Source organism: Neofelis nebulosa, chromosome 4, assembly GCF_028018385.1.
Source record: "Neofelis nebulosa isolate mNeoNeb1 chromosome 4, mNeoNeb1.pri, whole genome shotgun sequence".
NCBI lineage: Eukaryota > Metazoa > Chordata > Mammalia > Carnivora > Felidae > Neofelis > Neofelis nebulosa.
This window is the reverse complement of record NC_080785.1, coordinates 127,336,883-127,363,998: the sequence shown is the minus strand read 5'-3', so window position 1 is coordinate 127,363,998 and position 27,116 is coordinate 127,336,883. Positions and strand designations below refer to the sequence as shown.

Here is a 27,116-nt window from a genome sequence, read left to right as displayed (position 1 = left end):
TGACATGTTTTCAGAACAACTGAATATTATCCATTTATTTCGGTACTCTAGAGCAGTTACTAGCAGATGCAGTGAAGGCAGGTATCCAATTTGAATGTCAACGAGTCTGGTATCTCTGTAATTGGCCTAATTATGGAGGAAAGGATTTATAATGTAGAATATATATTCTTATAAACACCCAAAGGTTATTAGTTCCATTCCCTGAGTAATTAGTTATTGCTGAGACTTTACAACCTTAGCAAATTTAAGAAAGAGTAATGTTCTAATAAACAAGTTGTTCACAAGTTATTAGCTGATATCTTAGGGACTGTTGCTATTGCGCATCATCCCTCATCCTTTGTAACTGTAATATAATTTAAATAATGTGAATTTGCAATAAGCTTGAGACCTGTTCTATTTAGAAATAGCAGCAGTCAGAAACGAGGCAAATGTCACTGAAGGTATGAATGTTTTTTGCATGTTGTTGAGATGTTTATGTATATCCAATGGATAAAGACTAAACTTGGGCTAATGTCCCTAAACTAGTAAAACTGAGTTATCAGATTCATTAAGCCAAAATTATTTTTTAGAATTGGAAATAATAGCTTTGAATTATTTATTCTAGGATGGCCATCAAAGCTTAAAACAGGACCAATGCCCTCTCAGGGTCAGTATCTTTTTCCCAAATGATTATCATATGATGTTACAAAATTATACATGGATTAAAAAGAACTCATGAATAGGGGTGCCTAGCTGGCTCAGTGGTGGAGTATGCAACTCTTGATCTCGAGATTGTGAAGTTGAACCTCATGTCCGGTGTAGAAATTGCTTAAAAAATAAAATGTTTTTAAAAAGGAACCCATGGGTAAAACATTTTCATGTAACAGAGTATGAAAAGCTCATTGGTATGCTTTCAGGTTCCATATTGTAGTAAATATTTAAGAAACTACCACTTGTGAAGTTCTGGTGTATATTTTGGAATGTCCACAATCATCAGAAAGGATGATAAAATATCTCACCCTTTTCCAAGTACATTATCTGTGTAAAGCTAGATTTTCTTCATATATTTAAGCCAAACAACTTTGGTGACAAATTGAATGTGGAAATATACATGAGAATCCAGCTGCCTTCTATGAAGATATTAAAGAGATTTGCTATAATGTAAGAACATTGCCACCATCCTCATTATATTTAGTGTTGTTGATAAAATAGGTATTTATTTTAACATATACAATTATTTAAAATGGATTCATAAACATTTTAAGTATTTCTCAGTTTTGATTTCTAATATGGAAAATATTGTTAGATATAACCCACACAAACAAAAGCACTGTGGGGTCTTGTATAATTTTTAAGAATGTAAAGGGATCCCAAGACCAGAAATTCTTACCAGCAATTTATCTAGCCTGAATCCCTAATTTTACAAATGAAAAAACAGAATGACTCAGGGCCTGACTAAATGTCACAGGGTTTAGGGTCCTATTTGTAACTCCACTGTGAAATATTACTTAAAAACTCAGGCTCGGTGCCTTTGTGCAAATTGCTTTTCTTAAAACATATTTGCCTAAGTCAGTTTCCTGCAGCTGAATCTTTCACACTTCCTTATGATTTTTGTGCTGTCCCCTTCCTTTCTAGAAAACGTAAGAACTGTACTAAAATGGTAATGTATCACTTTGAAAACTGTTGACTGCTCCCTGATAGTAGACATTTACATAAATCTGTGTCCCCCTTTAAAACATAATCCATATTTGTATCTTTAGCATTAATATATTTATTTTATAAACACAATTCTCCGAAATGCCATCTGGCTACTCACTTGAGGAGAGACAAAGTCCTCTGCCCAATTTTTAAGTTTTTCCTTTTTTGTTTTTCAATTTTTTAAATGTTTATTTATTTTTGAGAGAGCAACAGAACAGAAGCAGGGGAAAGGCAGAAAGAGAGGGAGACACAAAATCCAAGCAGGCTCCAGGCTCCGAGCTGTCAGCACAGAGCCGGACTTGGGGCTCGAACCCATGAACTGTGAGATCATGACCTGAGCCGAAGTCAGACGCTTAACCGACAGACCCACCCTAGGCGCCCCTTAAGTTTGTCTTGAAGGTTATTTAACTTGTCACACACACCAAGTTTTTCACAAGACCAGGAGTACTTGAATATGTAGAATCTATTTAAAAATACCATTATGTATTTTTTGGATGATTATTAGTGTTAAATTCCATAAAGGGAGAAAAACCTAGTCTCAGACCCCCAGTAATAGTGAAAGGAAAATTTATAAATGGGAAATGACAAATAATAAACAAACTTAGGGAAAAACATTTATTAACAAAAGCAATGTGTAGAAGTAAAAATAGAGAAAATGAGCAGGTTATAATTTCCTTTGTAAAATTAGCAAAATATTTTATCATTTTTAAATATGGTGTTCATTTGTGGCAAGGATGATGGAAACTGTTGTACTCCCATTTTGTCTGTAATAAATATCCTCTTGTGAAATGACGTCATAATATATCCAGAATAAATATTATTTGTGTCCATGTCTGGAAATTTATCATAAGTCACTAATTCAATAAAGGAAAAATTTATATGCTTGAAGATATCTATGGAAGTACATGTTACCTGGAAACAGAAAAATGAAATAATAAGAAAATTATCAAATAAGTGATGACAAAATAATGGAAATAAAGTAGTAAAAGTAGTATATTAATTATAATGTCTTAGAACACTACAAGTAAAAAACAACTGTCAAAATGATTGGACTAAGTTAAAAATATATACACACATCAAATAGACTAAATGCCAATAATTTAAAAATAGAGACTTTAAAGTTGTAATGATATGGCAGTCTTTCTTCTGCTTTACAAATTGTTCTTTTATTCTGGATTAAATGAAGTGAACATATATGGCAACATGAAATGAAATGGTAGCAGTAAATGTATGTATTCTTTAAAAGTAAATATATTTTGCATAATCCAATTAAAAATGGGCAGAAGACAAAGACATTTCACCAAAGAAGAGGTACAGATGGCCAATCGACACATGAAAAGTTGCTCAATATCAGTAATCATCAGGGAAATGTAGATTAAACCCCAGTGAGATGTTACCTCACACCTGTCAGAATGGCTAAAATCTAAAGCATAAGAAACAACAGATGTGGAGAAAAAGGAACCCTCATGCACTGTTGGTGGGAATGCAAACTTGTGAAGCCACTGTGGAAAACAGTATGAAGGTTCCTCAAAAAAGTTAAAATAGAATTCCCACATGATGCAGATATTCCACTACTGTATATTTACCCAAAGGATACAAAAACATGAATTTGAAGAGATATGTATATCCCTGTGTTTATCGCAACATTATTTACAATAGGCAAATTATGGAAGCACCCCTAGTATCCTTCGATATAGATGGAGGAAGTGGTATAGATGAAGAAGTGGTATTTGTATGCACACGTGTGTGTGCAGACACACACACACACACACACACATGTATATATGTAATGGAATATTACTCAACCATAAAAATGAATGAAATCTTGCCATTTGCAATAACATGGATAGATCTAGAGGGTATAAGTCTAAGTGAAAGAAGTCAGTCACAGCATCTGGGTGGCTCAGTTAGTTGAGCATCCAACTTTAGCTCAGGTCATGATCTCATGGTTTGTGGGTTCCAGGCCCATATGGGGCTTGCTGAGTCCTCTTCCAATCGTCTGTCCCTGACTCTCTCTGCCCCTCCCCCACCTCATGCACGCACATGCCCACTCTTTATCTCTTTCAAAAATAAATAAACGTTAAGAAATAAAGACTGTCAGAGAAGGACAAATACCAAATGATTTCAGTAATATGTAGAATTTAAGAAAGAAAACGAACAAAGGGAAAAAAGAGACAAACAAAAAAAACAGACTCTTAACTGTAGAGAACAAACTGATGGTTACCAGAAGGGACGTGAGGGAAAAGGTGGGTGTAATAGGTGATGAGGGTACTCTCATCACGATGAACACTGAGTAATGCGTAGAATTGTTGAATCATTGTATTGTACACCTGAACTAATATAACACCGTGTGTTAACTTTACTGGAATTTTTTTTTTTTTAATGACCCAAGAGTACACACCTCAGAAAAATGAATTAAATACATGTTCAAAGACGAAGTGAAATTTGTTCTGTAATTTTCACTCTTTTATAGTTCTTTTACCTACCAATATAGAAAGCATGTTTATTTTTCAAGATTTTATTTTTAAGTAATCTCTGTACCCAATATAAGGATTGAACTCACAACCCTGAACTCAAGAGTCATATACTCTACTGACTGAGCCAGCCAGCCTCCCCTACAAAGTATTTCAGTTGTTTCTGTTATAGCTAAATTAACCTCACCCAGTTTTTGCAGACCATGTTCTTTACATACTTATTTTGATATTTAGTTCAGCAGGTTCCAACCATCATAAAACAGTCAAAAGTGCAAGTTGCCTTTCCCTTTGATGAATATTTTCAGATTGAGTGTGAAGCTAAAGGAAATCCAGAACCAACGTGAGTATTCTTTCAAACAAATCATTGTTTAATGCATACAGTGTTTTTACTTCTCTGTACTCTGACTGTTATAAGCTTTTTGGAGTATAAATCTACATGTGACTAAGGTAAGCATGCCAAAAGAATGATAGCTATGTCTATGAAGATAAAGTTTGGCTATTTTACATATGTTCTTGTGCAAGTCGAATTTATTTTCACCATTGAATGATTTACCTTATGTTAAATACTTACCATGGGCTCTGGCACCATGGAAATATTCTGTCATTCCTTATGTTACAAGTGAAAAAGGCAGTCAAAACCCAAAGGATCCTTTATTCTACTTAGTGAAAGGTAACATTTGTTAAGCCAAATGCTTAATACATTTATACATGACATTGTATACATAGTTATTATTGCAAGTCTTAAATGTGACACTTACCTTATTCAGTGAATAGGTCGTTACTTGATATTTAAGTTATCATAGAAATATTTAGTCATCCTGGATGGCAGAATGCTATATGCATTGTATATTTTTATCTAGTAGTTTATTAGTTAAATAACTGTTAATGTAGGTGATCATAATCAGTGATGAAAGATTTTTAAAATACCCCCTGTACTTTGGAAAGGAGAAAGAAATGTGGGTGTATTGGGAATGAGGTGGGAGAAGCTGTAGGGAAAATTTTAGATTTTAATGTAGGTGATTCTCAAGTTGTCAGCAAAGTTACCCATTTATTGATTTGCTTAATTCCTTTATATTAATTAAGAAGGTACATATTTAATGAAAATTATTTGAAATTGTATTGTGGCTCTCATGATTACTGCCTGATAATATGTTATTTTAAAAATCATTCTTAATGAATCATTAACATGTTAAATTATCATTATTATCTATATTTCACCAAATGGAATATATTCAATCAATATATGTAAATGTGGACAGAATTGTATGGAATGAAGACGAATTTAGTTGATCATCCGGCTTGATCAGTATGGATCAATCAATATTATGATGTATATTAATGTTAATGAACTGAATTATTGTATCAAAAGATAATACACAATCGTCAGATATTATTAATGATCAAATTTATCTGTGTCTGTAATCAGAATGAGTTTAATTATGAAATACTACTAGCACTTATAATAAATTCAGAAATAAGAATAGAATCTGCTAGTAACATTATTTCTTATTTTCCTAGATCCAAGTCCAATATAATTATGTAAGAAAATAAAATAAAATCTATACATATGAGAAAATATGATTATTAATATTTATTATTATTGTTGTTTTTATTATGTAACTTGTTATTTTATCTGAAAACCCAAGAATATTCATTCCCTGGACAAAAGACAAGCTTTTATAAATACAAAGGGGTTACAGTAAGTGGCCAATAATACTTTTTAAAAAACCTTAATTAGATGTCCATGCAAGGCAGTTAGAAAATAAATAGGAAACAAGAAGGAAAAAATATCTCATCACACTAGCAAAAGGAAAAAAATCTAGCAATCTTAACAATTAGTGGTAGCAACATCAACAAAAACAATATCAAATACTATGTAATAAGACCTATGCAGGATTTAAATTGGGGGTGGTGACTACAAAATTCATGGGGCGCCTGGGTGGCTCAGTCAGTTGAGCGTCTGACTTCGCTCAGGTCATGATCTCACAGTTCGTGAGTTCGAGCCCCGCGTCGGGCTCTCTGCTGACAGCTCGGAGCCTGGAGCCCGCTTTGGATTCTGTGTCTCCCTCTCTCTCTGCCCCTCCCCCACTCATGCTCTGTCTCTCTCTGTCTCAGAAATAAATAAACATTAAATTAAAAAAAAAAAAAATTCTGCCTAGGATCGGGAAAGAAGATTTCAAAGAATGAAAAGATGTAGCATATTGCCAAGTGGAAGTGTTTAATTCTGTATATGTAAAGTAATCCCAGTCAACGTACTGGGATTTAAAAGAATAGATTCTCTGTGTTCTTTGTAAGTAAAGCCAATAAAACATAAAACAGAGAGAGAAAAACGAGTAAAAGGAGTGGAGTGGGGGGCAGGCATACTCCCAACAAAAATATGTGTGCCATGAAGGTTTGTTAATCCTGTTGAGAGAATAATCAGCTAGGTTAGTGTAATAATATGGTGTCCTAAAACATTACCCAGTTTGCATGGGTAATTCATATATGAAATGCTAACTAAAATCAAGTTGGGAAGTCATTATTAGATTGATAAGGTTGTTTTAAAAAAGGCTTTTTAGAGCCTCGTCCATACAAATGACATGGTGGTCACATTTTATGGTGAGAATTTAACTGTGTAGGGTTTTTTCTGGTATACAATTCTGTAACATTTATCAACAACTGTAAAAATTTTTTTATGCTATTTGTCTATCAGTCTTTGAAGAGACTGTCCTAATGAAATATTAGATAAGAACCAAAAAATAAATATGTTAAGGTTGTGTGCACAATTTGCTTATAAAAGGGAGAAAATTCAAATCATTGAGTAACTTATACAGTAATCATATGACAGAAGATAATGTAGTCATAGAAACTGTCTTTAGTAGCATTGTAATAATCAGAAAACCTAATTTTTCCAAAATTATATATTCATTGTGGTCTCAAATATGTTACTAATATGTCTAAAAGTAATGTTAGGAAATACCACATTTAATAGTACTTGTTTGTTTAATTTTGAGTGAGCTTTGCACATACACACATGATGACATATTATATGTTTGTATGGAGTAGTCTTTGAAATACTAGTAAAATACCTTTCCAGTTGGAAAAGCTAAAATAGCTTCAAAAAGAACAGAAAAAACCTATTTTCAATTTCTGTTCTCTCAGCTGTCACAGCTCTTTTATGGCTTGGTCTTCGTTCACCTTGCTATAACAAATATGCTACAGACTGGGTAGCTTGAACAACAAGCACATATTTGTTACACACTTCTGGAGGCCGGGCAGACCAAGATCAAGGCCTTGGCTGATTTGGTGTCTGATGAGGACCTGCTTTCTGGTTCATATACAACTATTTTCTTGCTGTTACCTCACATGACTTAAGACAGCAGAAATGCTTTCTGGAGTCTCCTTTATAAGGCTGCTAATCTCATTCATGAGAACTCCACCCTCATGATCTAAGCACCTCCCAGATACCCTACCTCCAAATACGCTTACAATAAGGGATTGGGCTTGAATATATGAATTTGGGGGAGACATAAACATTCAGTCTACAGCAGCTTGTGAGATTTCTCAGACTCTTCTAAGGCTTTTTTTTTTTTTTGTATTCTATTATATAGCCAATTAAAAATCTTTTTTTCTTAAACCATAAATTGCCTTGGTTTTGTCATTGTTGTGCTTTTGATTATGACTACTTTAAAATTAAGAAATACATTTTCATTTTTCAGGATTATTTACTTTTCTTTTATCTTACAGATTTATGTGGACTAAGGATGACAAGACTTTTGATCTCTCTGACTCTCGGATAATTGTGTCTAACAACTCAGGAACATTTAAGATCCCAAATGAGGGGCACATATCTCATTTTCAAGGGAAATACCGCTGCTTTGCTTCTAATAAACTGGGGGTTGCTATGTCAGAAGAAATAGAATTTATAGTACCAAGTAAGTGTTACAATGGATATTCCATATTACAAATATTTTAGTGAAATGTTGAAGAGAATAATAACACATTCATAAATTAATTACCAGCTTATATATGCCCTATGTTTCATTATAAGGGAAGTTATCTTCTAGATCTTGATACTTTAAATATGATCTTTGAAAGCAACATAATTTTGCTGTGTTTCAATATTCTTTAACATGGGAAAAAATGAGTCTGCGTTGCCTTATAAAATGAGAATCAAGCTAAATGCATTGGTTAGATGTGGCTAAATTTCATTGCTGCAACAAGTATTCTCAGGCCCACGTGCTAATTCCCTGATTACGTGGTTGGCTGTGGGTCTGGCAGCTCTTTAGGCTAGGTATTCTCCATGCAGCCTTGTGGAGGTCCCAGCCACTGGAAATAGCGTCATTCTGTGAGTGTACCATGTGAAATTTATACCACCTTGGTCAAAGAATCTGGGGCAGAGACCAGGCAATAATTGCTTCCAACAAGAAACTATACAGGCAACTTCTCATAGTTTGTCAGGTGGGCAAAGCCAATCTCATAGCCCTACTTTACTCCAGCAATATGAGTGCCCATTGGGAGAGGATAGCCAGTAATTGGTATATATTAACAATGTTTTCTGTAAATAATAATCATGGAAAACTGTAAACTACTTTACTGTTAAGGGTGTGTTTTATCAATAACTGCTACAAAGATTAAGTGACTCCTTTATTACCATATTTTGCCTCTACATCATGGGATCTCTGATGACCAACTTCCACATTTGGTCACTTATTTTCCCTGCTCTTAAGGTATCCCACATTACCTGATTCTAACTAAAATCTTTGCAGAGTCCATTCTTATGTAAAAACTGTTGTCAGCTTCTATTTGGCAATTTCTTTTTGCAGACTTATAGACACTAAAGAGATTCAGAGTCATTGCCTTTCCAGGATATGGACACTTTATGCTGGAAGCCAGTGAGAATGTACGCAAACCTCAGAAAAACAAATAATGAAAAGACGTATCCTAAAAAATTGGACAGGGGACTAGATTTAAATGATTGTAAAATCCTTATATTATTCTAGATAAGAATTTAGAGTCTTACAAGCAAAGTATGCATCTTAAGATTTATAAAGTAGGGGCGCCTGGGTGGCGCAGTCGGTTAAGCGTCCGACTTCAGCCAGGTCACGATCTCGCGGTCCGTGAGTTCGAGCCCCGCGTCAGGCTCTGGGCTGATGGCTCGGAGCCTGGAGCCTGTTTCCGATTCTGTGTCTCCCTCTCTCTCTGCCCCTCACCCGTTCATGCTCTGTCTCTCTCTGGCCGCCCCCCCCCAAAAAAAAATACATTAAAAAAAAAAAGATTTATCAAGTAATTACATTAAAAATATAGAGTAAAATATGAATGGTTAACAGACCCTGTTGTTTGAAGGAGAAAAAGATAAGAAATGTGAGAAAAGGAAAGAAAAACTGTACAAATAAATCCAAATATATGACTAATTGAAGATGAAAGTAAATACACTAAATGCTTCAAGTTTTTTTCTTTAAAGAAAGGTATAGATTATTTACCTTGTAGCACATCTAAATCATAAGGGTACAGAGTTATTGAAACTACAAGATGGAAATGATGTTCCAGATAAATGCTATTCAAAACAAAATGGGAATGTCTGAATTAAAATTAGTCAAAATAGAATTCATTTTTATTTTTTAAAAATGTTTATTAATTTTTGAGAGTGAGAGAGACAGAGCATGGGCAGGGTAGGGGCAGAGAGAGAGGGAGACACAGAATCTGAAGCAGGCTCCAGGCTCTGAGCTGTCAGCCCAGAGCCCGACGTGAGGCTTGAGATCATGGCCTGAGCCGAAGGCAGACACTTAATCGAATGAGTCACCCAGGTGCCCCTAGAATTTATTTTTAAAAGCCTTCCTGAAGATTAATTCCCTAGGCATATATAATATTAAAATATATGAAGCAAAAATAGAAGTACAAGTGGAAATGGACAAATCTATCATAATAATGAGAGATACTAAAATATGTTTCATTTTTTGGTAGCGCAAGCAGACAAAACATCGGTAAGTATATAGAAGATTTAAAGAAGCCAATTATAAGCTTCAACTAATGAACATGTATAGAACATTGCACCTAAAACTGCAGAATGCATTTTTTTCAATATTTGAAGACATATTAGCTATGAAATAAATATGACCCAAATGCAATTGAGTTAGAAGTCAATAATACCAACAAAATTAGAGAAGCCTTATATCTTTGAAAATCAATAAACAGATGTCTAAGAAACTCATAGGTCAAATAAGAAATGGCAAAAGAAAATAGAACATATTTTGAAGTGGCAGTGGTAGCAATTCTACATAGGAAAACACGCATGAGGCAGCCAAAGCATTACTTAGACAGATACTTTTCATCTTAGAAACATACATTAGAAAAGAAGAGGTGAAAATTAATGATTAAGCTTTTTTATTTTTATTTTTTAATGTTTGTATATTTTGAAAGAGAGAGAGAGAGAGAAAACACAAGTGGGGGAGGAGCTGAGAAAGAGAGGGAGACACAGAATCTGAAGCAGCCTCCAGGCTCTGACCCACGAACAATGAGATCATGACCTGAGCCAAAGTCAGATGCTTAGCCTACTGAGTCCCCCAGTGATCTAAGCTTTTTAGGTAACGTAGTTTTAAGATGAAAATGCATGAATTAACTTAAGGCAACAGAATAAACTAAAAAAAAAAAAAAATTGATGGGATAAAATAATGTAGAAGCAGAAAATAAATCCAACAAAGAGATGTGAAACCTTTATAGTTGAAAAATATTTTAAAAGATATAGATAAATAGAAAAAATATACCTTTTTCAAATGAAAATATGAGAATGGGCTCATCACCATTAGTAGTCAGAAATAGATGTACTGTAACCCACATAATAAAAGCATTTGCTCCCACAAAGTTGGGAAATATTACGAAGTCTGAGAGTAATAATTTTAGTTGGGAATGTGCAGCTCCCATAATCTACTACCATTGCAAGGGGACTTTCCTGCTCTGTGGAAAATATTTGTCAGTCTCTCCTAAATGGAAGATGGTCTCACCTGTAACCTGGCTCTTCCATTTCCTTCCTCATGTGTGTGGCACTCATCCATGTCAATTGGGCATATTTGTGATTCCATTGCTTGTATTAAAAATATATTGGAAAAAAACATGAGTGTACCCATGATAGGATGAGTAAACCTATGGTGGTATAGTTACTCAGCAGTGAAAATTGATGAATCTTGGGAATATGTTGAATAATCAAAGCAATTCTCAGAATGATACATACACTATAATTTTATTAACAGAAGTGCAAAATATGGGAAGATAAATTATTGTTTAGGAGGATACTTGTATGTGGTAAATTATAATGAAAACAAACAATGATGAAAACACAATTTCGGGGGCCCCTGGGTGGCTCAGTTGGTTAAATGTCTGATTTCAGCTTAGGTCACGGTTTCACAGTTGAGGAGTTTGAGCCCTGCATCGGACTCCATGCTGAAAGTGCAGAGCCTGCTTGGGGTTCTCTCTGTCCCTCTCTCTCTATGTCCCTCCCTCATTCCTGCACTCTTTTCTCTCGAAAACAAATAATAAAATTAAAAAATAAAAATTGCAAGAAGATTAAAAAAAAAAGAAGAAGAAAACACAAGGATAGTAGTTTCCTCTAATGGAAGGGGGAAGGGTTGGATTCTGTACCAGACAGGAAGGTCATGGTGACACTGTGAGTTTTGTACAGTGGGGTGGTGGATAAGAGTGTTGGCTGTATTTGTTTGTTTCTTTTTATTCTTTGCAAATGGCTTTTTTGTATATGCAAAATTTATAAGTACCATATTTACTTGTCTGAATTAGATATACTGGGATATTAAGTAAGGTGTTATAGCATAGTAATGACAAAAGTAGTGGCAGGTAAACTTGAAAACTGGCCTCAGGAGTTTAGGTTTGAAATGACATTCACTAGTAGATGTTCATGAATTCTGGATCAGAAAGTTATTACCATGAAATTTGTGGTTGTGATCATAAAACCAGACAGATGTAATTATCTATAAGTGTGTAACTATAGTCATGTTATAGTTTATATTATAAAACCAGATATTGTAGTCTAACTATAACCATATAATCTATGTATCTAATTAACTAAAATAGGTGAGATAAGATATGTGTGAGAGGGATATTAAAAATCTGTTGTAGAAGGCAAAGCATCAGCATGATCCCCAACCTGAACTCTGATGGTTGCTATGGAGACACAAAGGAAAAAGCTAGACCTATTGCAGAGAAGGAAATGGCACATGTTAATGTGAGATTCTGCAATTAAAGGGTTTTAAAAAATATTTTTTTCTCATTATCTAAGCAGACCAAGTGAAGTCATGAACATTGTGAGGGTAATTCTGGCCAGAATCGGCTAGCATTGCAGTGAAGAGATGAGATTTGGATGTGAGCTATGTAGTGGGTAATTGCTATGTTTTTCTGCTGCTGTAGAAAAAAGCAAAATAAATTTGGTTTCTTATGCATCATTTCCAGTCTCTCCTGAAATTACTTCATCGTCTAACAGCTTTCTGCAATCATTTCTATGTTGAAGAGGACCGCTATCCCAATCCTTTTGGGGTTTAGAAGTCAGAGACCATTTAAAGTTTCCTACAATGTTTATCAATTGATTCTTTTCTTAAGCTGTAGAGAATCAATTCTTTTTTTATTGATAGAAACTTTGTGATTCGAATTTTAGAGTGTCATCTCTGATGTCTTAAAGTTTTCTTTAGACTAACCTTAAAGGCTTTTTAGCCCCCTAAGTTTCTACACGAGGACAATAACTGGAAATCCCATTATTACTTCTTACAAACAGAAACCTTTTCACAGGCCGTTCGGCTTTCTGCTTTCAATAACACTGCAGTTGAGTTTGCTAGGGAATGAAAGAGTAAAAGAAAAACCAACCAAACAAACACAATGTACTGTTTTCAAACATAGGAAAAATCACTTCACTAAATGGATTTCCCACAATATGGTGTGGAGAGTTAGTCCGTGAATTATTCAACATGTCTTTATTAAACTCCCCTCACGTGCCAGCCACTTTTCTAGTAATTTGAGAGATAGCAGTGAACAAAACAGAGGCTGTCCTCAAGAAACTTCTATCCTGTGTATGTGGTGAGTGGTTCTGAGCGGAAGATAAGGGTCTTTCTAGCCTTTATTTTGACAACCGCCAGTGGTTGATATGACGATACGAACGATTCTCTTTGGGCTATTCAGTACTGCCCATCCTTCACAGCACAGATCAGCTTCCTCCACTTACCATTCCTACTCCATCTCAGCCTATAGCAATTTTTCTTTCTGATTTTTAAAAACAACTTTTTGAGGCATCATTTACATATCATAAATTTTATTGGTGTTAAGTGCAAAATCATTGAGTTTTTAAAATACATTTTTAGTACAACCATCATCATAATCTAGTATTAGGACATTTTTATCATCTCCCAGAGATTCCTTATGCCCATATGTAGGTACTACTCTCTCTTCCCACCCCTAGCCCTAGGCAGTCACTAATCTGCTTTCTGCTTCAGTAAATTTCTTTCCTGAACATTTCATATAAACAGAATCATTCCATACATTATTTTCCCATCTAGCTCCTTCCACCTAGTGTGATTTTACAGCTTACTCACATTGTAGCATTTATCAGCAGTTTGCTCCTTCTTATGGCTGAGTAATACTACACTGTATGGATGTACCACTCTTTGTTTATCCATTCGCCAGTTGATGTCCCTTCGGATTGTTTCCAATTTTTGGTTATTACAGATAGTTCTCTTAAGGAAATCCACGTGAAAATTCTCTGGAGTTTTTAAAGCATTTAGTTATGTACTGCTTGGAAGAGTCTTTTAGTTGTGCGTATACTAATTGGGATGTTTAAAAATGGTAAAGATGTCATGCTATGCTATTCTTCTTTTGTTGTATGCCTCCAGATGCTGCTTGAATGCATATTATCAGTGACTGATTTTTCGATTCATAGGCTGAAGAATAAAAGAATGAATAAAAATACTAGAGCAATTTCCATACACTATTCAAGTAATATACGAAATGGCAGGCTTAGGAATGCAATCCTTTACATACTGTTTTAATGGAAACCAATTAGAATTTCTGGTCTGCTAGGTTCTACATTTGTATGGCTTCCTTAAATTCCTCAAGACAATTCCCTTAAGACATACTGTGGCTATTTATTGCTCAGATTTGGGAGGAGTAGAATAGCAAAAGCAGGATCTGGTAGCATATGCTAATTTCTTTTACTGATATATGCAAACCAACTAAAGAAGATCAATTTGTTGAGAGTGCAACTTGGAGTTTTACAGGTTTAATTAAGACCAAGGATTTTCCTCTCATCCGTCATGTTGTGCGAATGACTGGAATGACATGGGCTGGATTGGGTGTCCTTCCTTAGCATGAATTCATTACGAGCTCATAGACTGAAAGGCAATGTTAATTCTCTGTAGTCCTAAATGGATTAATGGGGTACCCTCCAGGAAATGGGAATCAATTAAATTTCTTTGCATATGGAAACTAGAATTAGGGATGATATAGCATGTGAGCTCAGTGTCATGCATTCATCATAATGATGTCAGACTGTAGCAGTTTGCTAAACCCACTGAATGGAAATGTAAGGCACTCAAAAGCTCACCAATCCAGTCCTGTAAACAAAGAGAGAAGTCAAAATAAAGTTCTATTGGGGCACCTAGGTGGCTCAGTTGGTTAAGCATCCGACTCTTGATTTCAGCTCAGGTCATGCATGATCTCACGGTGGTGATAGCAGAGAGCCTGCTTGGGATTCTCTCCCTCCATCTCTGCTCTACCCTTCCCACCCTTTCTGTCTCTCTCTCTCTCTCAAAATGAATAAGTAAATAAATATTAAAAGAATAGATAAAATTTTATGGCATAGGAACGTTTGCCCAGTAATGGGGAGGAGTATCATTAAATCATAGGTTCTACATGACAAACTTACTGTTTCTTTCCTCTGGCTTCCTCCCTACCTCCTCTGTAAAAGCTAATTCCAAATATTTGCATAGAATTACAGAAGTCATTACAATGTAGGCTACAGAGAAAATCAGAAGGCACAGCAGAAGAAAGCTGTATGTCCCTTTGCCCATCTCCTCTCTCTACAGTGTGGTCGGGTGAACTAGGCAAAGTGAAAATACTTGATTATTAGCCAACATATGTTGAATAATTTTTAAGTGCCCCATGTTATTTAATTGATTTATAGGAAATGGTTTATTTAAACTTTGACACAAATCAGTGAATTTGGATGAGGAAACTGAAGCACATTAAGTAACAGGTTCTGATCACTAAGTAAGTGATGAAGCCAGGATTCAGCCCCAAGCAGCTGGCTCCAGAGTTCATGTGTTTAACCACAATGCTATACAGTGTTGTCTGTGCTTTGATCATTTAGGTAACACATCTTCTGCATGAGCTGAAAAGTGTTGCACTTTTTTGTTGGAAATACCTTGGCAGTAGAGTATCAGACTCAGAGAGATAAAGAGTGTAAGAAGACTTGATGAGATTACTTGTGTGCCAGAGACAGATTATCTGCAGAGTTACATAACTTGATAGTGGTTAAGTCACCTTAATGGCTTTCTTTTAAGTGGTTTAGTTACTATGATTTGTATTAAATTATGCTGATACTGTTTCATTACTACTCTTTACTATTAAGCATGTTGGCATGGTAAGACTCTATAGCTTAGATTTTACAATATCCTTCCCTTAAGAAACTTCTAACCTAGTGAGTCTTTCAAGGAGCCTAGGGCGATGAATTCACAGGACTCTAGGATCCCAGAGAAAAGTAAATGGGGGCACAAAAGGGTAAAAATACTGGTCTGAAGCGGCAAAGCCAATTAGTTTCACTACTTGGTCCAGAACCCAGCTTGCACTCTTCTCTAAATACAAAATATTTTTTAGAAGGCATCTGCATTTCAAGTACAAAGATGTTATTTTTTTCAGTGTGTTTGGTTGAAAGAATTGAAATGATGAGTTTCAAAACTCATGGTCAGCATCTCAACTTGTAGAGGTCTTAGAAATTTTGTATTTGCTGGTTTGCTTTATATTGATAGTTCCAGTAAGAAGACTGCTTGCTGTCCAGTTAACTAGTTTCTAGAAAAGTGTTTTCATGCTAGATTCTGACTGGGTTTTGGGGAACGTATGCCATTGGAGTTGTTACTAGAAATTGGACTGTGACACTGAATTGTAACTGTGCAAGCTTATTGGAGAGTAATAAAAAAAGATGGGTGCTGTCAAATGCTTGATTTCTTAATGCAGATAGACTGATAGGGACATTATATATAAAGGAAATCGACTTCATGTAGACTTAGGTTATTATGGGATTTCCAAACATTCTTGAGCTTCTGCTTAGGTACATACCGATGTACAAGTACATTCTGCTTCCTTTGCAGAGAGGCTACTCCATGGTCAAGTTCAGTGTTACTGAAACATAATTAAGTGATTGTGTTTTTGCTGTTTATGGAGCACTCATTTAAAATATGTTGGCGAGTTAAAACAATGTAGTTGCCTTCCACAAAAGAAAAATAATTGTTTGCAATTCACTTTTAAAAGTGTTGCATCTGTCCAAACTCAACAATGCTAATGTTTATCACCAGAGAAACACAGTTAGCAAAAGCCATTGGTTGAAGTTATTTTTAAATGGAGTTGTTTCTTTATTTGAATTAAGATAAGCTTCATGCCTGCTGTTGAGTTACAGTAATTAAATTCCACATTTATCTGTGGCCATTAAAATGTTCACTTTCTAGCATGGAACCAGACTTACTAAATAGTGACAAAGTCAAAGAAGAGGACCATAAAAAAAATACTGACAAATTAATGTCTTTTATAATATCTATTCTCAGACCTTAAATTATTAAATATACAAATGTTCTTCACTTTTTCCTGATAATAATTTCATCTTTGATCAAAAGCTGTTCCAAAGATTTATGGTATGTGATAAAGGTTTTGATAGGCTTATAAATTTTATTTTATTTTTATTATTGATGCCTTGGAAGCCAGTTGAATTACATATGTACATCTTTGGAATTAGAATTTTATAATCTAGATTTAATTAATGCATGGATGATAGTGCTTCACTGGCAGTACTATCTGTTTGAATCATTAGATTTTTCTGAATACTCTGAGGGGGCAGCTCTCTAATTAGGGCTTTATATATCTTATTAATTAGCTACTTTACAATGGCTATCACCCAGGGAACTGTGTATTCCTGTAAGGCATTGTAAAGTTTGCTTGTTATAAAACAGGATTACAGGCACTTTCCATTTTCTAATCTATGTTCCCCTTCCTCTGTTGCCCCTTCTCTCTGAGTATAAATAGATTCAGTAACTATCTAAAGGCCCTGTTAACTTCAATACCAATGAACAAGGGGCTTTTACAGCAAGTTACACTAAATAACTGATTTGAACTTGGAGCTTTGATCACCTAATAGTTTTGTAAATTGCTACATATTATTTGCATAAGGTGTATACTTTCTACAAAATGACTTGTATAGTATTTGCTCTCCGTTAAAGCTAAGTAAGGCATTACCAGATAGGTGGCATTGAGATTTTACCTACAAGACCTTACCATAGTGATGGCCCGAGACATACTTTCCTGTCTCTTGGTGGAAATTTCATGCTAGCTAGAGCAAAAGCATGATGCCACGATAGTTGCTGTTTCAAATATGTTTCCAGCCTCACTATGAGAAATCTGCCACAATGCGTTGACCAAGAGGAATTGACTGAGGATGGTCACATGACTGAAACCTGCCTTCCAAACTAGCAAAGGCACTGTATATAATGCACTGCCCCTGCAGTGCTAAGCCTTGAAGGGTCCTTGAATTTAGACAAAAAGCAATTCAGTGTAACCAGCTGGTGCATCGATAAGAGAAATGTCAGCAAATTCCTTCAACCAGTAAGGAATTGGGGTCGGAGTTGAGGGACAAGGGAATAAATACATAGAAAATGTACACAGCTCCTCCAGAAGAAACTTTACAATACATGAGTGTATCTCTAGACTTCCAAGAGTAATGATTGTCTCTTGTGAACCACCATTTGAGAATGAAATATAGAGATGGAATACCCCCTAACAAATTCCATCAAGCCATCAGTGTTATACATACCTTCGTAAGGTCCTTTTCTTCCATAAAAGCCTGATTAATTATATCATTCAAAACCCCCTAATAAAGTCATACGGTGTTAATGTAGTGTTCAGGCATAATACATTTTGAGTGTTCTTAAAATGATTTTATAAATAATTTCATAAAAATAATCACACAGTGGTGCTGGGTTTCACATTCTGCTTAGTTGTGACTTAGATTTCCATTGTAATTGTATTGCCCTCTTAGGAAACTGCCTCCTGAATGGGGGGAAAATGTTAAAATTTTGCCAACTCTTCTTTCCTACATCAATTCCATTTCATTTAAAAGTTCATTTCTGGGAGTGATTCCAGTGTGGAAGACTCTCTTAGCAACTTAAGATGGTCATGTTTGGCTTTTTGTATTCATACTCTTTGCCCCACGTGGGCTTTGAATTTTTACTTTAATTTGGTTATGCTTTGAATGGAGTATTTGCCCATTAAATCAAGGACTTCACAGTAAAGCCAAGGCAGAAAATATGTATCTGCCTAGAAAATAAATCACAGTGTTTGAATAAAAAAAGTTATCTATCAGATACTAAACTCAGTGAATCCTGTGACTCAGAACTTGTAGCTCTATGCAGAGAAATACGCACAACATATTGTTGCTAGTTGATATCACATAGCAAAAATATTTGTCGTCTTCACTTGCAGAATGTAGAAGCATTTTTAAAGTTTTATAAGGATGCACCCCAGATTCTTAACAGTGTTTTCTTCTGCAGGGGAGATACAAGAACCAAGATTTGGGGCACTGAATTTGTGAAGCATGCTCTATTTTTTAAAAAGAAGGTGTTAATATATTATTGTTTGTGACATTAAAAGTTAATTTTAAAATACTGTCTTAAATAATTTTGTATACTAGATGTTCCAAAATTCCCAAAAGAAAAAATTGACCCTCTTGAAGTGGAGGAGGGAGATCCAATCGTCCTCCCATGCAACCCTCCCAAAGGCCTTCCACCTTTACACATTTACTGGATGAATATTGGTAAGTAGCATTCTGTTCCATACATAGGAGACCTTTTAATTTCATGCATCGTGTCAGATATTATAGCGGAACAAAGATTTAGAAACAATGTAAGATTATCAACGTGGAAAAAAAGAAAAAGCACATTATCATTGTGGAATGAAATCTTTTTTTAAAAAATTATATCCATCTGTAGAGTGTGTTTCAAGTTTTAAATATTCTATTAAATGTATACATGAAAACACTGGAAAACCCTTAACTATATCTCTTGATTTTATCATATCTGAAAGAATAGAGGCTATTGATATGGTAATGTATGTCTATGAAGAAAATGCTATCTGCATTCCAAACAACTTACTTACCTTTGGAATATAGTCCATGTCAAAGTTGAGGATGGCTTAGGTCTGTGTTGCTAGCCTTATATTTCTATTTAATAATGTTCTACCTGCTACATAGAGTGACCCACAGAGAAATTAGCATGAACCTTTGTGTTTCATTCGCCAAAAATTGTATTCACTCTCAAGTTGAAACTCCAGCTTCTTGTATAGTTCTTCCGGCATGTGCCTTCACAATGTGCCCTAAATGTTTTCACATCGTAATGCAGAGAGAAAAATGATAATATTTGTACAGTACTTGGAAGAAAGCGAGACAAACTATTTTTGGCTGCAGGCAAACATTCCAGACTCCAATCACTCTAGAACTTTCCAAGCTGTATCCAGGAAAGACAGATTAATGTCTTACACATGACTTTTGGGGAGATCTGTTTGATTGAACCAGTTGGACCAGTTTTCAGATACACCAGTATAGAAGTAGCAGCCTAGGTGGTAAGGAGAGGTAGAAGGTACAGAATGGTTGTCCACCAGTGGGTTTCTTTGGCTAATGGTGGAAAGTATGCTCCCAGGGGATCTGTTGTTTTTTTATTTTTGTTTTTACTTTTTACTTCTCACTCACTGCTCTTATTTTAAGACCAGACTTGTGAGGAGTAGGAAGACCAAGCATGAACAATGAAATGAAATGAAATAATATGAAAGAAAGGAAAATAAAGAAGGGGGATGAAGCACAATAAAGAACAGTTGCTCCTATTAATGACAAAATGTTTCCTTCCAGAGTTAGAACACATTGAACAAGATGAAAGAGTATACATGAGTCAAAAGGGAGATCTGTACTTTGCAAATGTGGAAGAAAAAGACAGTCGAAATGATTACTGTTGCTTTGCTGCATTCCCAAGATTGAGGACTATTGTGCAGAAAATGCCAATGAAACTAACAGTTAACAGTTGTAAGTCCAAATAATTTATCGTTCTGTCGTGAATGCTGAATACAAATGCGCCTGCAATTTCATTCTGGCTGAAGCCAGTTAAAGCTGGGTGGATATTTTCCACCATTGTTTAGTTCAACTCTAGAGACTTCATCCAGATGAAAGAGACATCTGCAGCTGCAGACCTACAGTAGCTCTGTCTCTCAGAGCCAGAAAATCAAATCTCAATTCACAGTACAAGTATATTTCATTTGACGTCTGCAGGATCTGGTCATTTGCAGTGGGTGCAATACCCGATGACAATCTAAGGTTTCTGAAGCAAGTCTCAGGCTTTGATGCATCGTGATCTTGAGTAACTAGCAGGCTGAAAATGTCGAAGAAAATAGGAGTTGAAAATAAAAAGATTGAATATTATAATTTTTTTTTTTAATCACATCAAGCTTTGTTGTTCTTCCCAAATTGGCAAAGTTATTTGAATTGCTTCTCTTCCCTGCTTGATTCTGCAGATGCCAGTCTGGGTTCCCAAATGGGAAAAAGTCATTAGTGGGAGAAAGAACCATAAGATTCAAAGGGCAGAGATAATCCCCAACAGTTCACTGACTGAATAATTGGCTCTGGGAGAGTCGAAAGTTGGCATTACCATTTCATTGTCTAATTTGGTTCATGGTTCTTTTTCATTGTTATGTGTAGATACACTTTGCCAGGTCTTCACTATAGCATCGCTTTTGGCAGCCTCAGTTCTCTGTAATAGAGCTGTAATCTGTGTCCTCTCGACCTTGGACTCATCTGTGGTAGTTCAAGATTAAGTTCATTATAATTTTTTTTTTCAAATATATCCCCTAAGATGATGTTCTAGTGAAGCATGGTTATATCTCATTTTGTAATTTTTCTTAGACAAAACTGTGACTTTCCATTCATTATTGATACTAGCATCTACCATTATGTTTGTGAGTTTTTTCTTTAATTTTTTTTTATTTCAGTAAGGCATGCTAATGACTCAAGTTCATCCACAGAAATTGGTTCCAAGGGTAAGTTGATCACGTGAAGAGGGTTGGCATTTATTTTTACCTTTTGTAACTCATTGTCATCTCAAAGCTTAAATTTTTCTGTTACTATGTTCATGAGTATATTAAAATACTGATATTTCTATAAAGGAAACCCCTTCGCATAGAGGTTTCTATTACCCCCCCATCCTTAACTATATGCAAAAGAGTGATATTTATAAATTCATCACTATGCAAAAGTATCTATATTTATATATGATATAATTCACATAGACAAATACACATACCCTCCCACACATATATGTATTTTTTTTGAGAGAGAGAGAGAGAGAGAGAGAGAGAGACAGTTGGGGGGGAGGGGCTGAGGGAGAAAGAAAGAGAATCTCAACACAGGGCTCAATCCCACAACCCTGGGATCATGACCTGAGCCAAAATCAAAAGTTGAACACTCACACAACTTGCCATGCATGTGCCCCAGTATGTATATATATATATATTAAATGTTTATTTTTGAGAGAGAAGGCATGAACAGTGGAGTGGCAGAGAGAGAGGGGGACAGAGGATCCAAAGCAGTCTCCATACTGTCAGCAGAGAGCCCAATGTGGGGCTCAAACTCACAAACTGTGAGATCATGATCTGAGCTGAAGTGGGGCACTTAACTGACTGAGCCACCCAGGTGCCCCCAACATGTATATTTGGGTCTCCTAAGATTTCTGTCCTTTTTGAGTGACATTTTGGTTGATAGTTGTTACATGTACGTAAAAGAAAGAAATTGTAGAGAAAACACTAGGTTTAAGAAAGTTAAGTGGTTATGTTTCTTGTAAGACTTCTCAGAGTACTTTAACATTGGGCTGTAACTCTAAGAATACAGTTTGCTACATTTTCGTAACTCATTTGTCTGTGAAATATTACAGTTTTCCACCACAGGACAGGTACTAGAACTAGTGTTGTATGGAAGATGCCTGAGTGAACCTGAATTCTATAACTAGTTTTCCACAGTTCATTTATGTGAATGCAACAAATGTTCTTCATGTCATGGGGGCCAGTGGCTTCATCTAGATTTCTGATACACTGGCAACATCAGAAGGGCTGGAAGAGGACTGTTCTCGGTGCCTTCTCAGTTTGAAGGTGGATTGATTAAATATACATCCCCAACTGCATTATTGAGGTCAATAACCCAGACATGTTCCTTGTATCTGTACACCCCTTAGTAAAAATAATAGCACGTACTGTGTGTTCAACAATTATTTTTTGATAAACACATACTTGTAAGGAAGCTATAGCATGTGCACACTGCTATCAGGGCTTTTCATTTCTCTACGCTGAATGTCAGCTGTTTGCACCTTCCACATCGTGTCAAATCACATTGACATTGGATGGACAAAAAACAATTTGTGAGAACATTTGGAAATGATGTTAAAACTTACATTGAAAATGAAAGCCCTCGTTTGCTGTTGTATTTGAAAAGCATTCTTGAGCATGTAACAAAGGGAACATTACAATATGTAGTTACTGAAAATGTTTGCTTATCATTCCCTGAAGCACTATGTTTCTTTGAGGGGCTGAGATTGTAAATAGAGTCACCTTAAAGAACTTGCCCACTTCATAGATGCATGGTGTCCACCATACGCTTCCTGAATCAGAATTTCTGGGAGCAAGGCTCGGGAAGCTATATTGTAACAAGCATCTTATAAAATACTTAGGCATACTAAATGAAATTAAAATTCATACACAGCCATTAGACATGGCAAGGTCTGATTAAAGTGTGGAATATAAAATCATAGGCTATCTGTTAACTTTTAAGGAGTTTCATCAAGAAACTAATTGTCTTGGGGCATCTGGAAGGCTCATTGGGTTAAGAGGTGGACTTCAGCTCAGGTTATTTGTGAGTCATCTCACCATTTGTGAGTTCAAGCCTCACATCGGGCTCTCTGTGTCAGCTCATAGCCTGGAACCTGCTTCAGATTCCGTGTGTGTGTGTCTCTCTCTGCCTCTCTCTCACTGTGCCTGCACACTCACTCTCTCTCTCTCTCTCTGTCTGTCTTTAAATAAACTTAAAAAGAAAAAAAAAACGAATTATCTTCAACCGTACTTGAACTTGTGAAATTTGAAGGTGTGTTTTCAGTCATGACCTTCTTAAAACTTGGTGCTACACTAAGTTATTGCATCTGAGGGACCATCCATGCTTCGTGGTAAGAATGGAGTCTATTTAAATGGCAATATATTAAAAATACATCTGTGTATATATACATAGGAGCATATAGGTAAATACATTTTAAGTTTTAAGAAAGATTTAGTGCCACAGGATTTTAACTGCCTTCATTTGGAAAAAAGTATGTGACTTTTCTTTTCTGTATTATAGCAAATTCGATCAAGCAAAGAAAACCCAGATTGCTGTTGCCTCCTACTGAAAGTGGCAGTGCGTCCTCAGTTACCATCCTCAAAGGGGACACCCTGCTGCTTGAGTGTTTTGCTGAAGGCCTGTGAGTAACTTGACCCCGTTCATGACTTTGTCAATCCCTTTCTATACAGAATAATGCATTAGTTAAGCAGTTAATCCTATATACACATTTTTAAAATGATTTCTTTAAAAAAAAATTCTGTTACCACTTTTCTGGAGGAAGTAATTTGCACTTCACTCTGCAGACTTCAGGCTGTGACTGAGATTGATTTATAATTAGATTGCTCTGTCAGTTTGTGAGAGTGTGAATGGAGGTGACAATGAAAACATTCTCCTTACCTACGTCAGTAGGGGGATGCCATCCTTAGAGCTTGAAGTTGTTACTTGCCAGTCTCTTACTGTGGGTGCCAGGTTTTTGTGTCTCTGCTATCACATTTTCTCCCACTCCTTCTTGCTATGCTATGGGTTCTGATTGCTTTTCAGGTTGCAAGGAGCCTTATTTATCTATTATTTCACCCTGCTGCCCTTTGCATGCAAAGAGGTCCAGAGCATGTACTTTCAGAGCATTTCACCTAAGAATATAATTAACTCAGCTTCTTCTCGTCTGAAAAATCAATGCAGGTTTCCAAATCCTCCAAAAAATGTCACTTGGTCATGTCTTGAAATTGTTACATTTGTTGAGCAAACACCCTAAGCCTTTGTAAATAAGGACTATCTTATTTAATACTTAGTCAAGGGACTCTTCTAGCTGGGCATCTGGTTGGTGAACTGGGATTTGAAATTTTAAAAATTGTATTCATTCATAACTCAATATATATTCTGAATGAGTTATTTTAAATTGGTTTATGAAGAAAAAGAGCCAATTTTAATGGTTTTGCAGTCCCTTAGCTTTGTAAACGTCTCTCTCCATCTGGCAAAGATATACAGGTCGCATATGTGTTTGAAATGGCATGCGTAAGCTCAATTCATGCTCACCACGTTTCAAGGCGGCCATTATTCCCATTTGCAGGTTAGGTAAATGACGCCCAGCGGCTTGATTGAACTTGTTCAAGCTCAGTATAAAGTGGAGCTGGAGTTCCATCCTGTCTCCAGAACCCTAAACTACCTCTAGATTTAATGTATTTCACTTCAACCCAATGAATGGTCTGTTCAATTAAGGGGGAGGTGGAGGAGGGCAGACACAAAGAATGGCATTGTTTCTGAATCTGAAGAAGTGGCTGTAGGTCTATACTTCAGTAAATGGTTAGGTGCAATGAAAATGTTGATACTATTCATTAAAACAGGAAAACTTTCACAAAGAAACCGATATGGAGGGGTTTAGATTCTATAAATTCTGTGAATAAGGCAGGAATTTGGAATAGTTAAAACAACAATGAATCTCATTCAGAAGGGCAAGCACTGAGTGAAAGTGCACATTCAGGTGTCAGTTCACACTTGGTCTCACCCTGTGGGAGCTTCATTGGAAGTAGAGGGGGGTATTGTCGCTTCCCTCTGTTGATTATTGGTATCAAACTGTTTTCTTCACTCTCTTGCCTCTGTAACTTGTAAATTCTTGAGTTTAAGGTAGGTGTGATTCTACTTCAAGATGCTACACTATAAAAATGTAGGAAGAGCAAGGAAGTATACTAACAAAAATTGGCTGGATAAGTACCTGAACAAAATTTGAGAGTATGAGATAGTGCATGTTTGTATATAAAAAGGGATTAAGGGGTGCCAGCGTGGCTCATTCGGTTGAGAATCTGATTCTTGGTTTCGGCTCGGGTCGCGATCTCTTGGTTGGTGAGATGGAGCCCCACGTTGAGCTCTGCCCTGGCAGTGCGAAGCCTGCATGGGATTCTCTTTCCCCACCAACCCCCCCTTCTCTGCTCCTCCCATGTTTCTCTTTTTCTCTCAAAATAAATAAACTTCTTTAAAAAAGGGATTAAGCATTATGTTTTCCCTCAAATTTTCACTGCCCAAATGCTGTTAGTGAATGTTCCTTAAATTTAAAAAAAAAGAAAAAAATTGACAAGAATATAGCTGGATATTCTTGGAATAGGAGAGATAGGTCACTAGATAAATTAGGTCTCATGTTTACCTGATACTTGTAGATAATCATTTTATTCTGTTCTTTCAAGGGATAGGTATAAAGGATTAGACTGGTTTTCAAGGACTGGCAAAAAAGAAAGGACAGAAGGAAGGCAGGCAGGAAGGATGAAAGGAAAGGAGAGGAGAGGAGAGGAGAGGAGAGGAGAGGAGAGGAGAGGAGAGGAGAGGAGAGGAGAGGAAAGGAAAGGAAAGGAAAGGAAAGGAAAGGAAAGGAAAGGAAAGGAAAGGATCTTGCAGAAGCCTGCAGAAAGTGAGATGCTTGCACTATTAAAGTATGAACTCATAGAAAAACCGTTTTGCAGGAACTTAGGTCCAGAGCAGCCTGTAATTTGGCAAATTGCCATTTTGACAGATGGCGTGGAAAGCAAGCAGTTAAGAGACTTGAGTTTCTGCATCCTGTTAGGTAGTGTGTGCATGAAGCCAGCAGCTAATATCATCTCCCAGCTGCCTGTTGGAGCATCATTACTGTTTCCCACAAAAGGGTGCCCTGTACTCAGACTGGGCAAATAGAAAGTGGTGGTTCTAGATCTGTAAGGCACGTTACAGGCTTCAGCCTGGAATGGAGGAGGGGAAGAGAGTGTGTAAATTAAGGGACCTACCTCTTTACCTTCTATATAGTTTTTGCATAATAATGGAATTATTTTAATGCTTGCCTGAACAATTCAAACAGTCTGAGATAATTGACAGAAGCAATATGAGGTAATTGTTCAGTGATTAACTACTAACTAATTAATTCGGCTACAAGCATATATCCCAAGAATATACAGTTAGGAAGGGAAAAGGGATCGAAAAAGCACAGGTATAATAAAACACAGCCATGGAAAAAGCAAGTTTAGTGTTAGACAAACTGAAGTTCTAACATGTCATTTATTACCCTAGTGACATTAAGTGAATTAATTAACTTCTTGGAGCTTTAGAATCCTCATTGATAAAGTGACGATCATAATGCCCATCTTTAGAATATGTCAATAACCTGTAGCTATTCATAATAAAAATAAATAGAGCAAGGAAAAGCAGCATCAATAAAAATAGCAAAATTAAGTTTTTCCATTCATATAACCCAACCGGAGAAGAGAAATTAAAAAATATATTAATTAAAATCAGCCTTCAGTGTTTTCTTTTCTTTTCTTTAAATGTTTATTTATTTTTGAGAGAGAGAGAAAACATGAGTGGGGAAGGGGCAGGGAGAGAGA

General features: G+C 35.9%; 1 protein-coding gene across 13 annotated transcripts in view; it reads left to right on the top strand.

Moving 5' to 3' along the window:
* Positions 1–27,116, top strand: part of CHL1 (cell adhesion molecule L1 like) — a 201,534-nt gene that overhangs the window by 124,534 nt on the left and 49,884 nt on the right. For 12 of the 13 annotated variants that reach the window (XM_058726201.1, XM_058726192.1, XM_058726197.1 and 9 more), the window contains 6 exons: positions 4,386–4,491; positions 7,878–8,065; positions 19,072–19,194; positions 20,281–20,451; positions 21,411–21,458; positions 23,797–23,917. In XM_058726201.1, coding sequence (XP_058582184.1) covers positions 4,386–4,491; positions 7,878–8,065; positions 19,072–19,194; positions 20,281–20,451; positions 21,411–21,458; positions 23,797–23,917 — 757 coding nt within the window. The remainder of the gene's footprint in view (positions 1–4,385; positions 4,492–7,877; positions 8,066–19,071; positions 19,195–20,280; positions 20,452–21,410; positions 21,459–23,796; positions 23,918–27,116) is intronic. The other variant, XM_058726203.1, reaches the window with a different exon arrangement.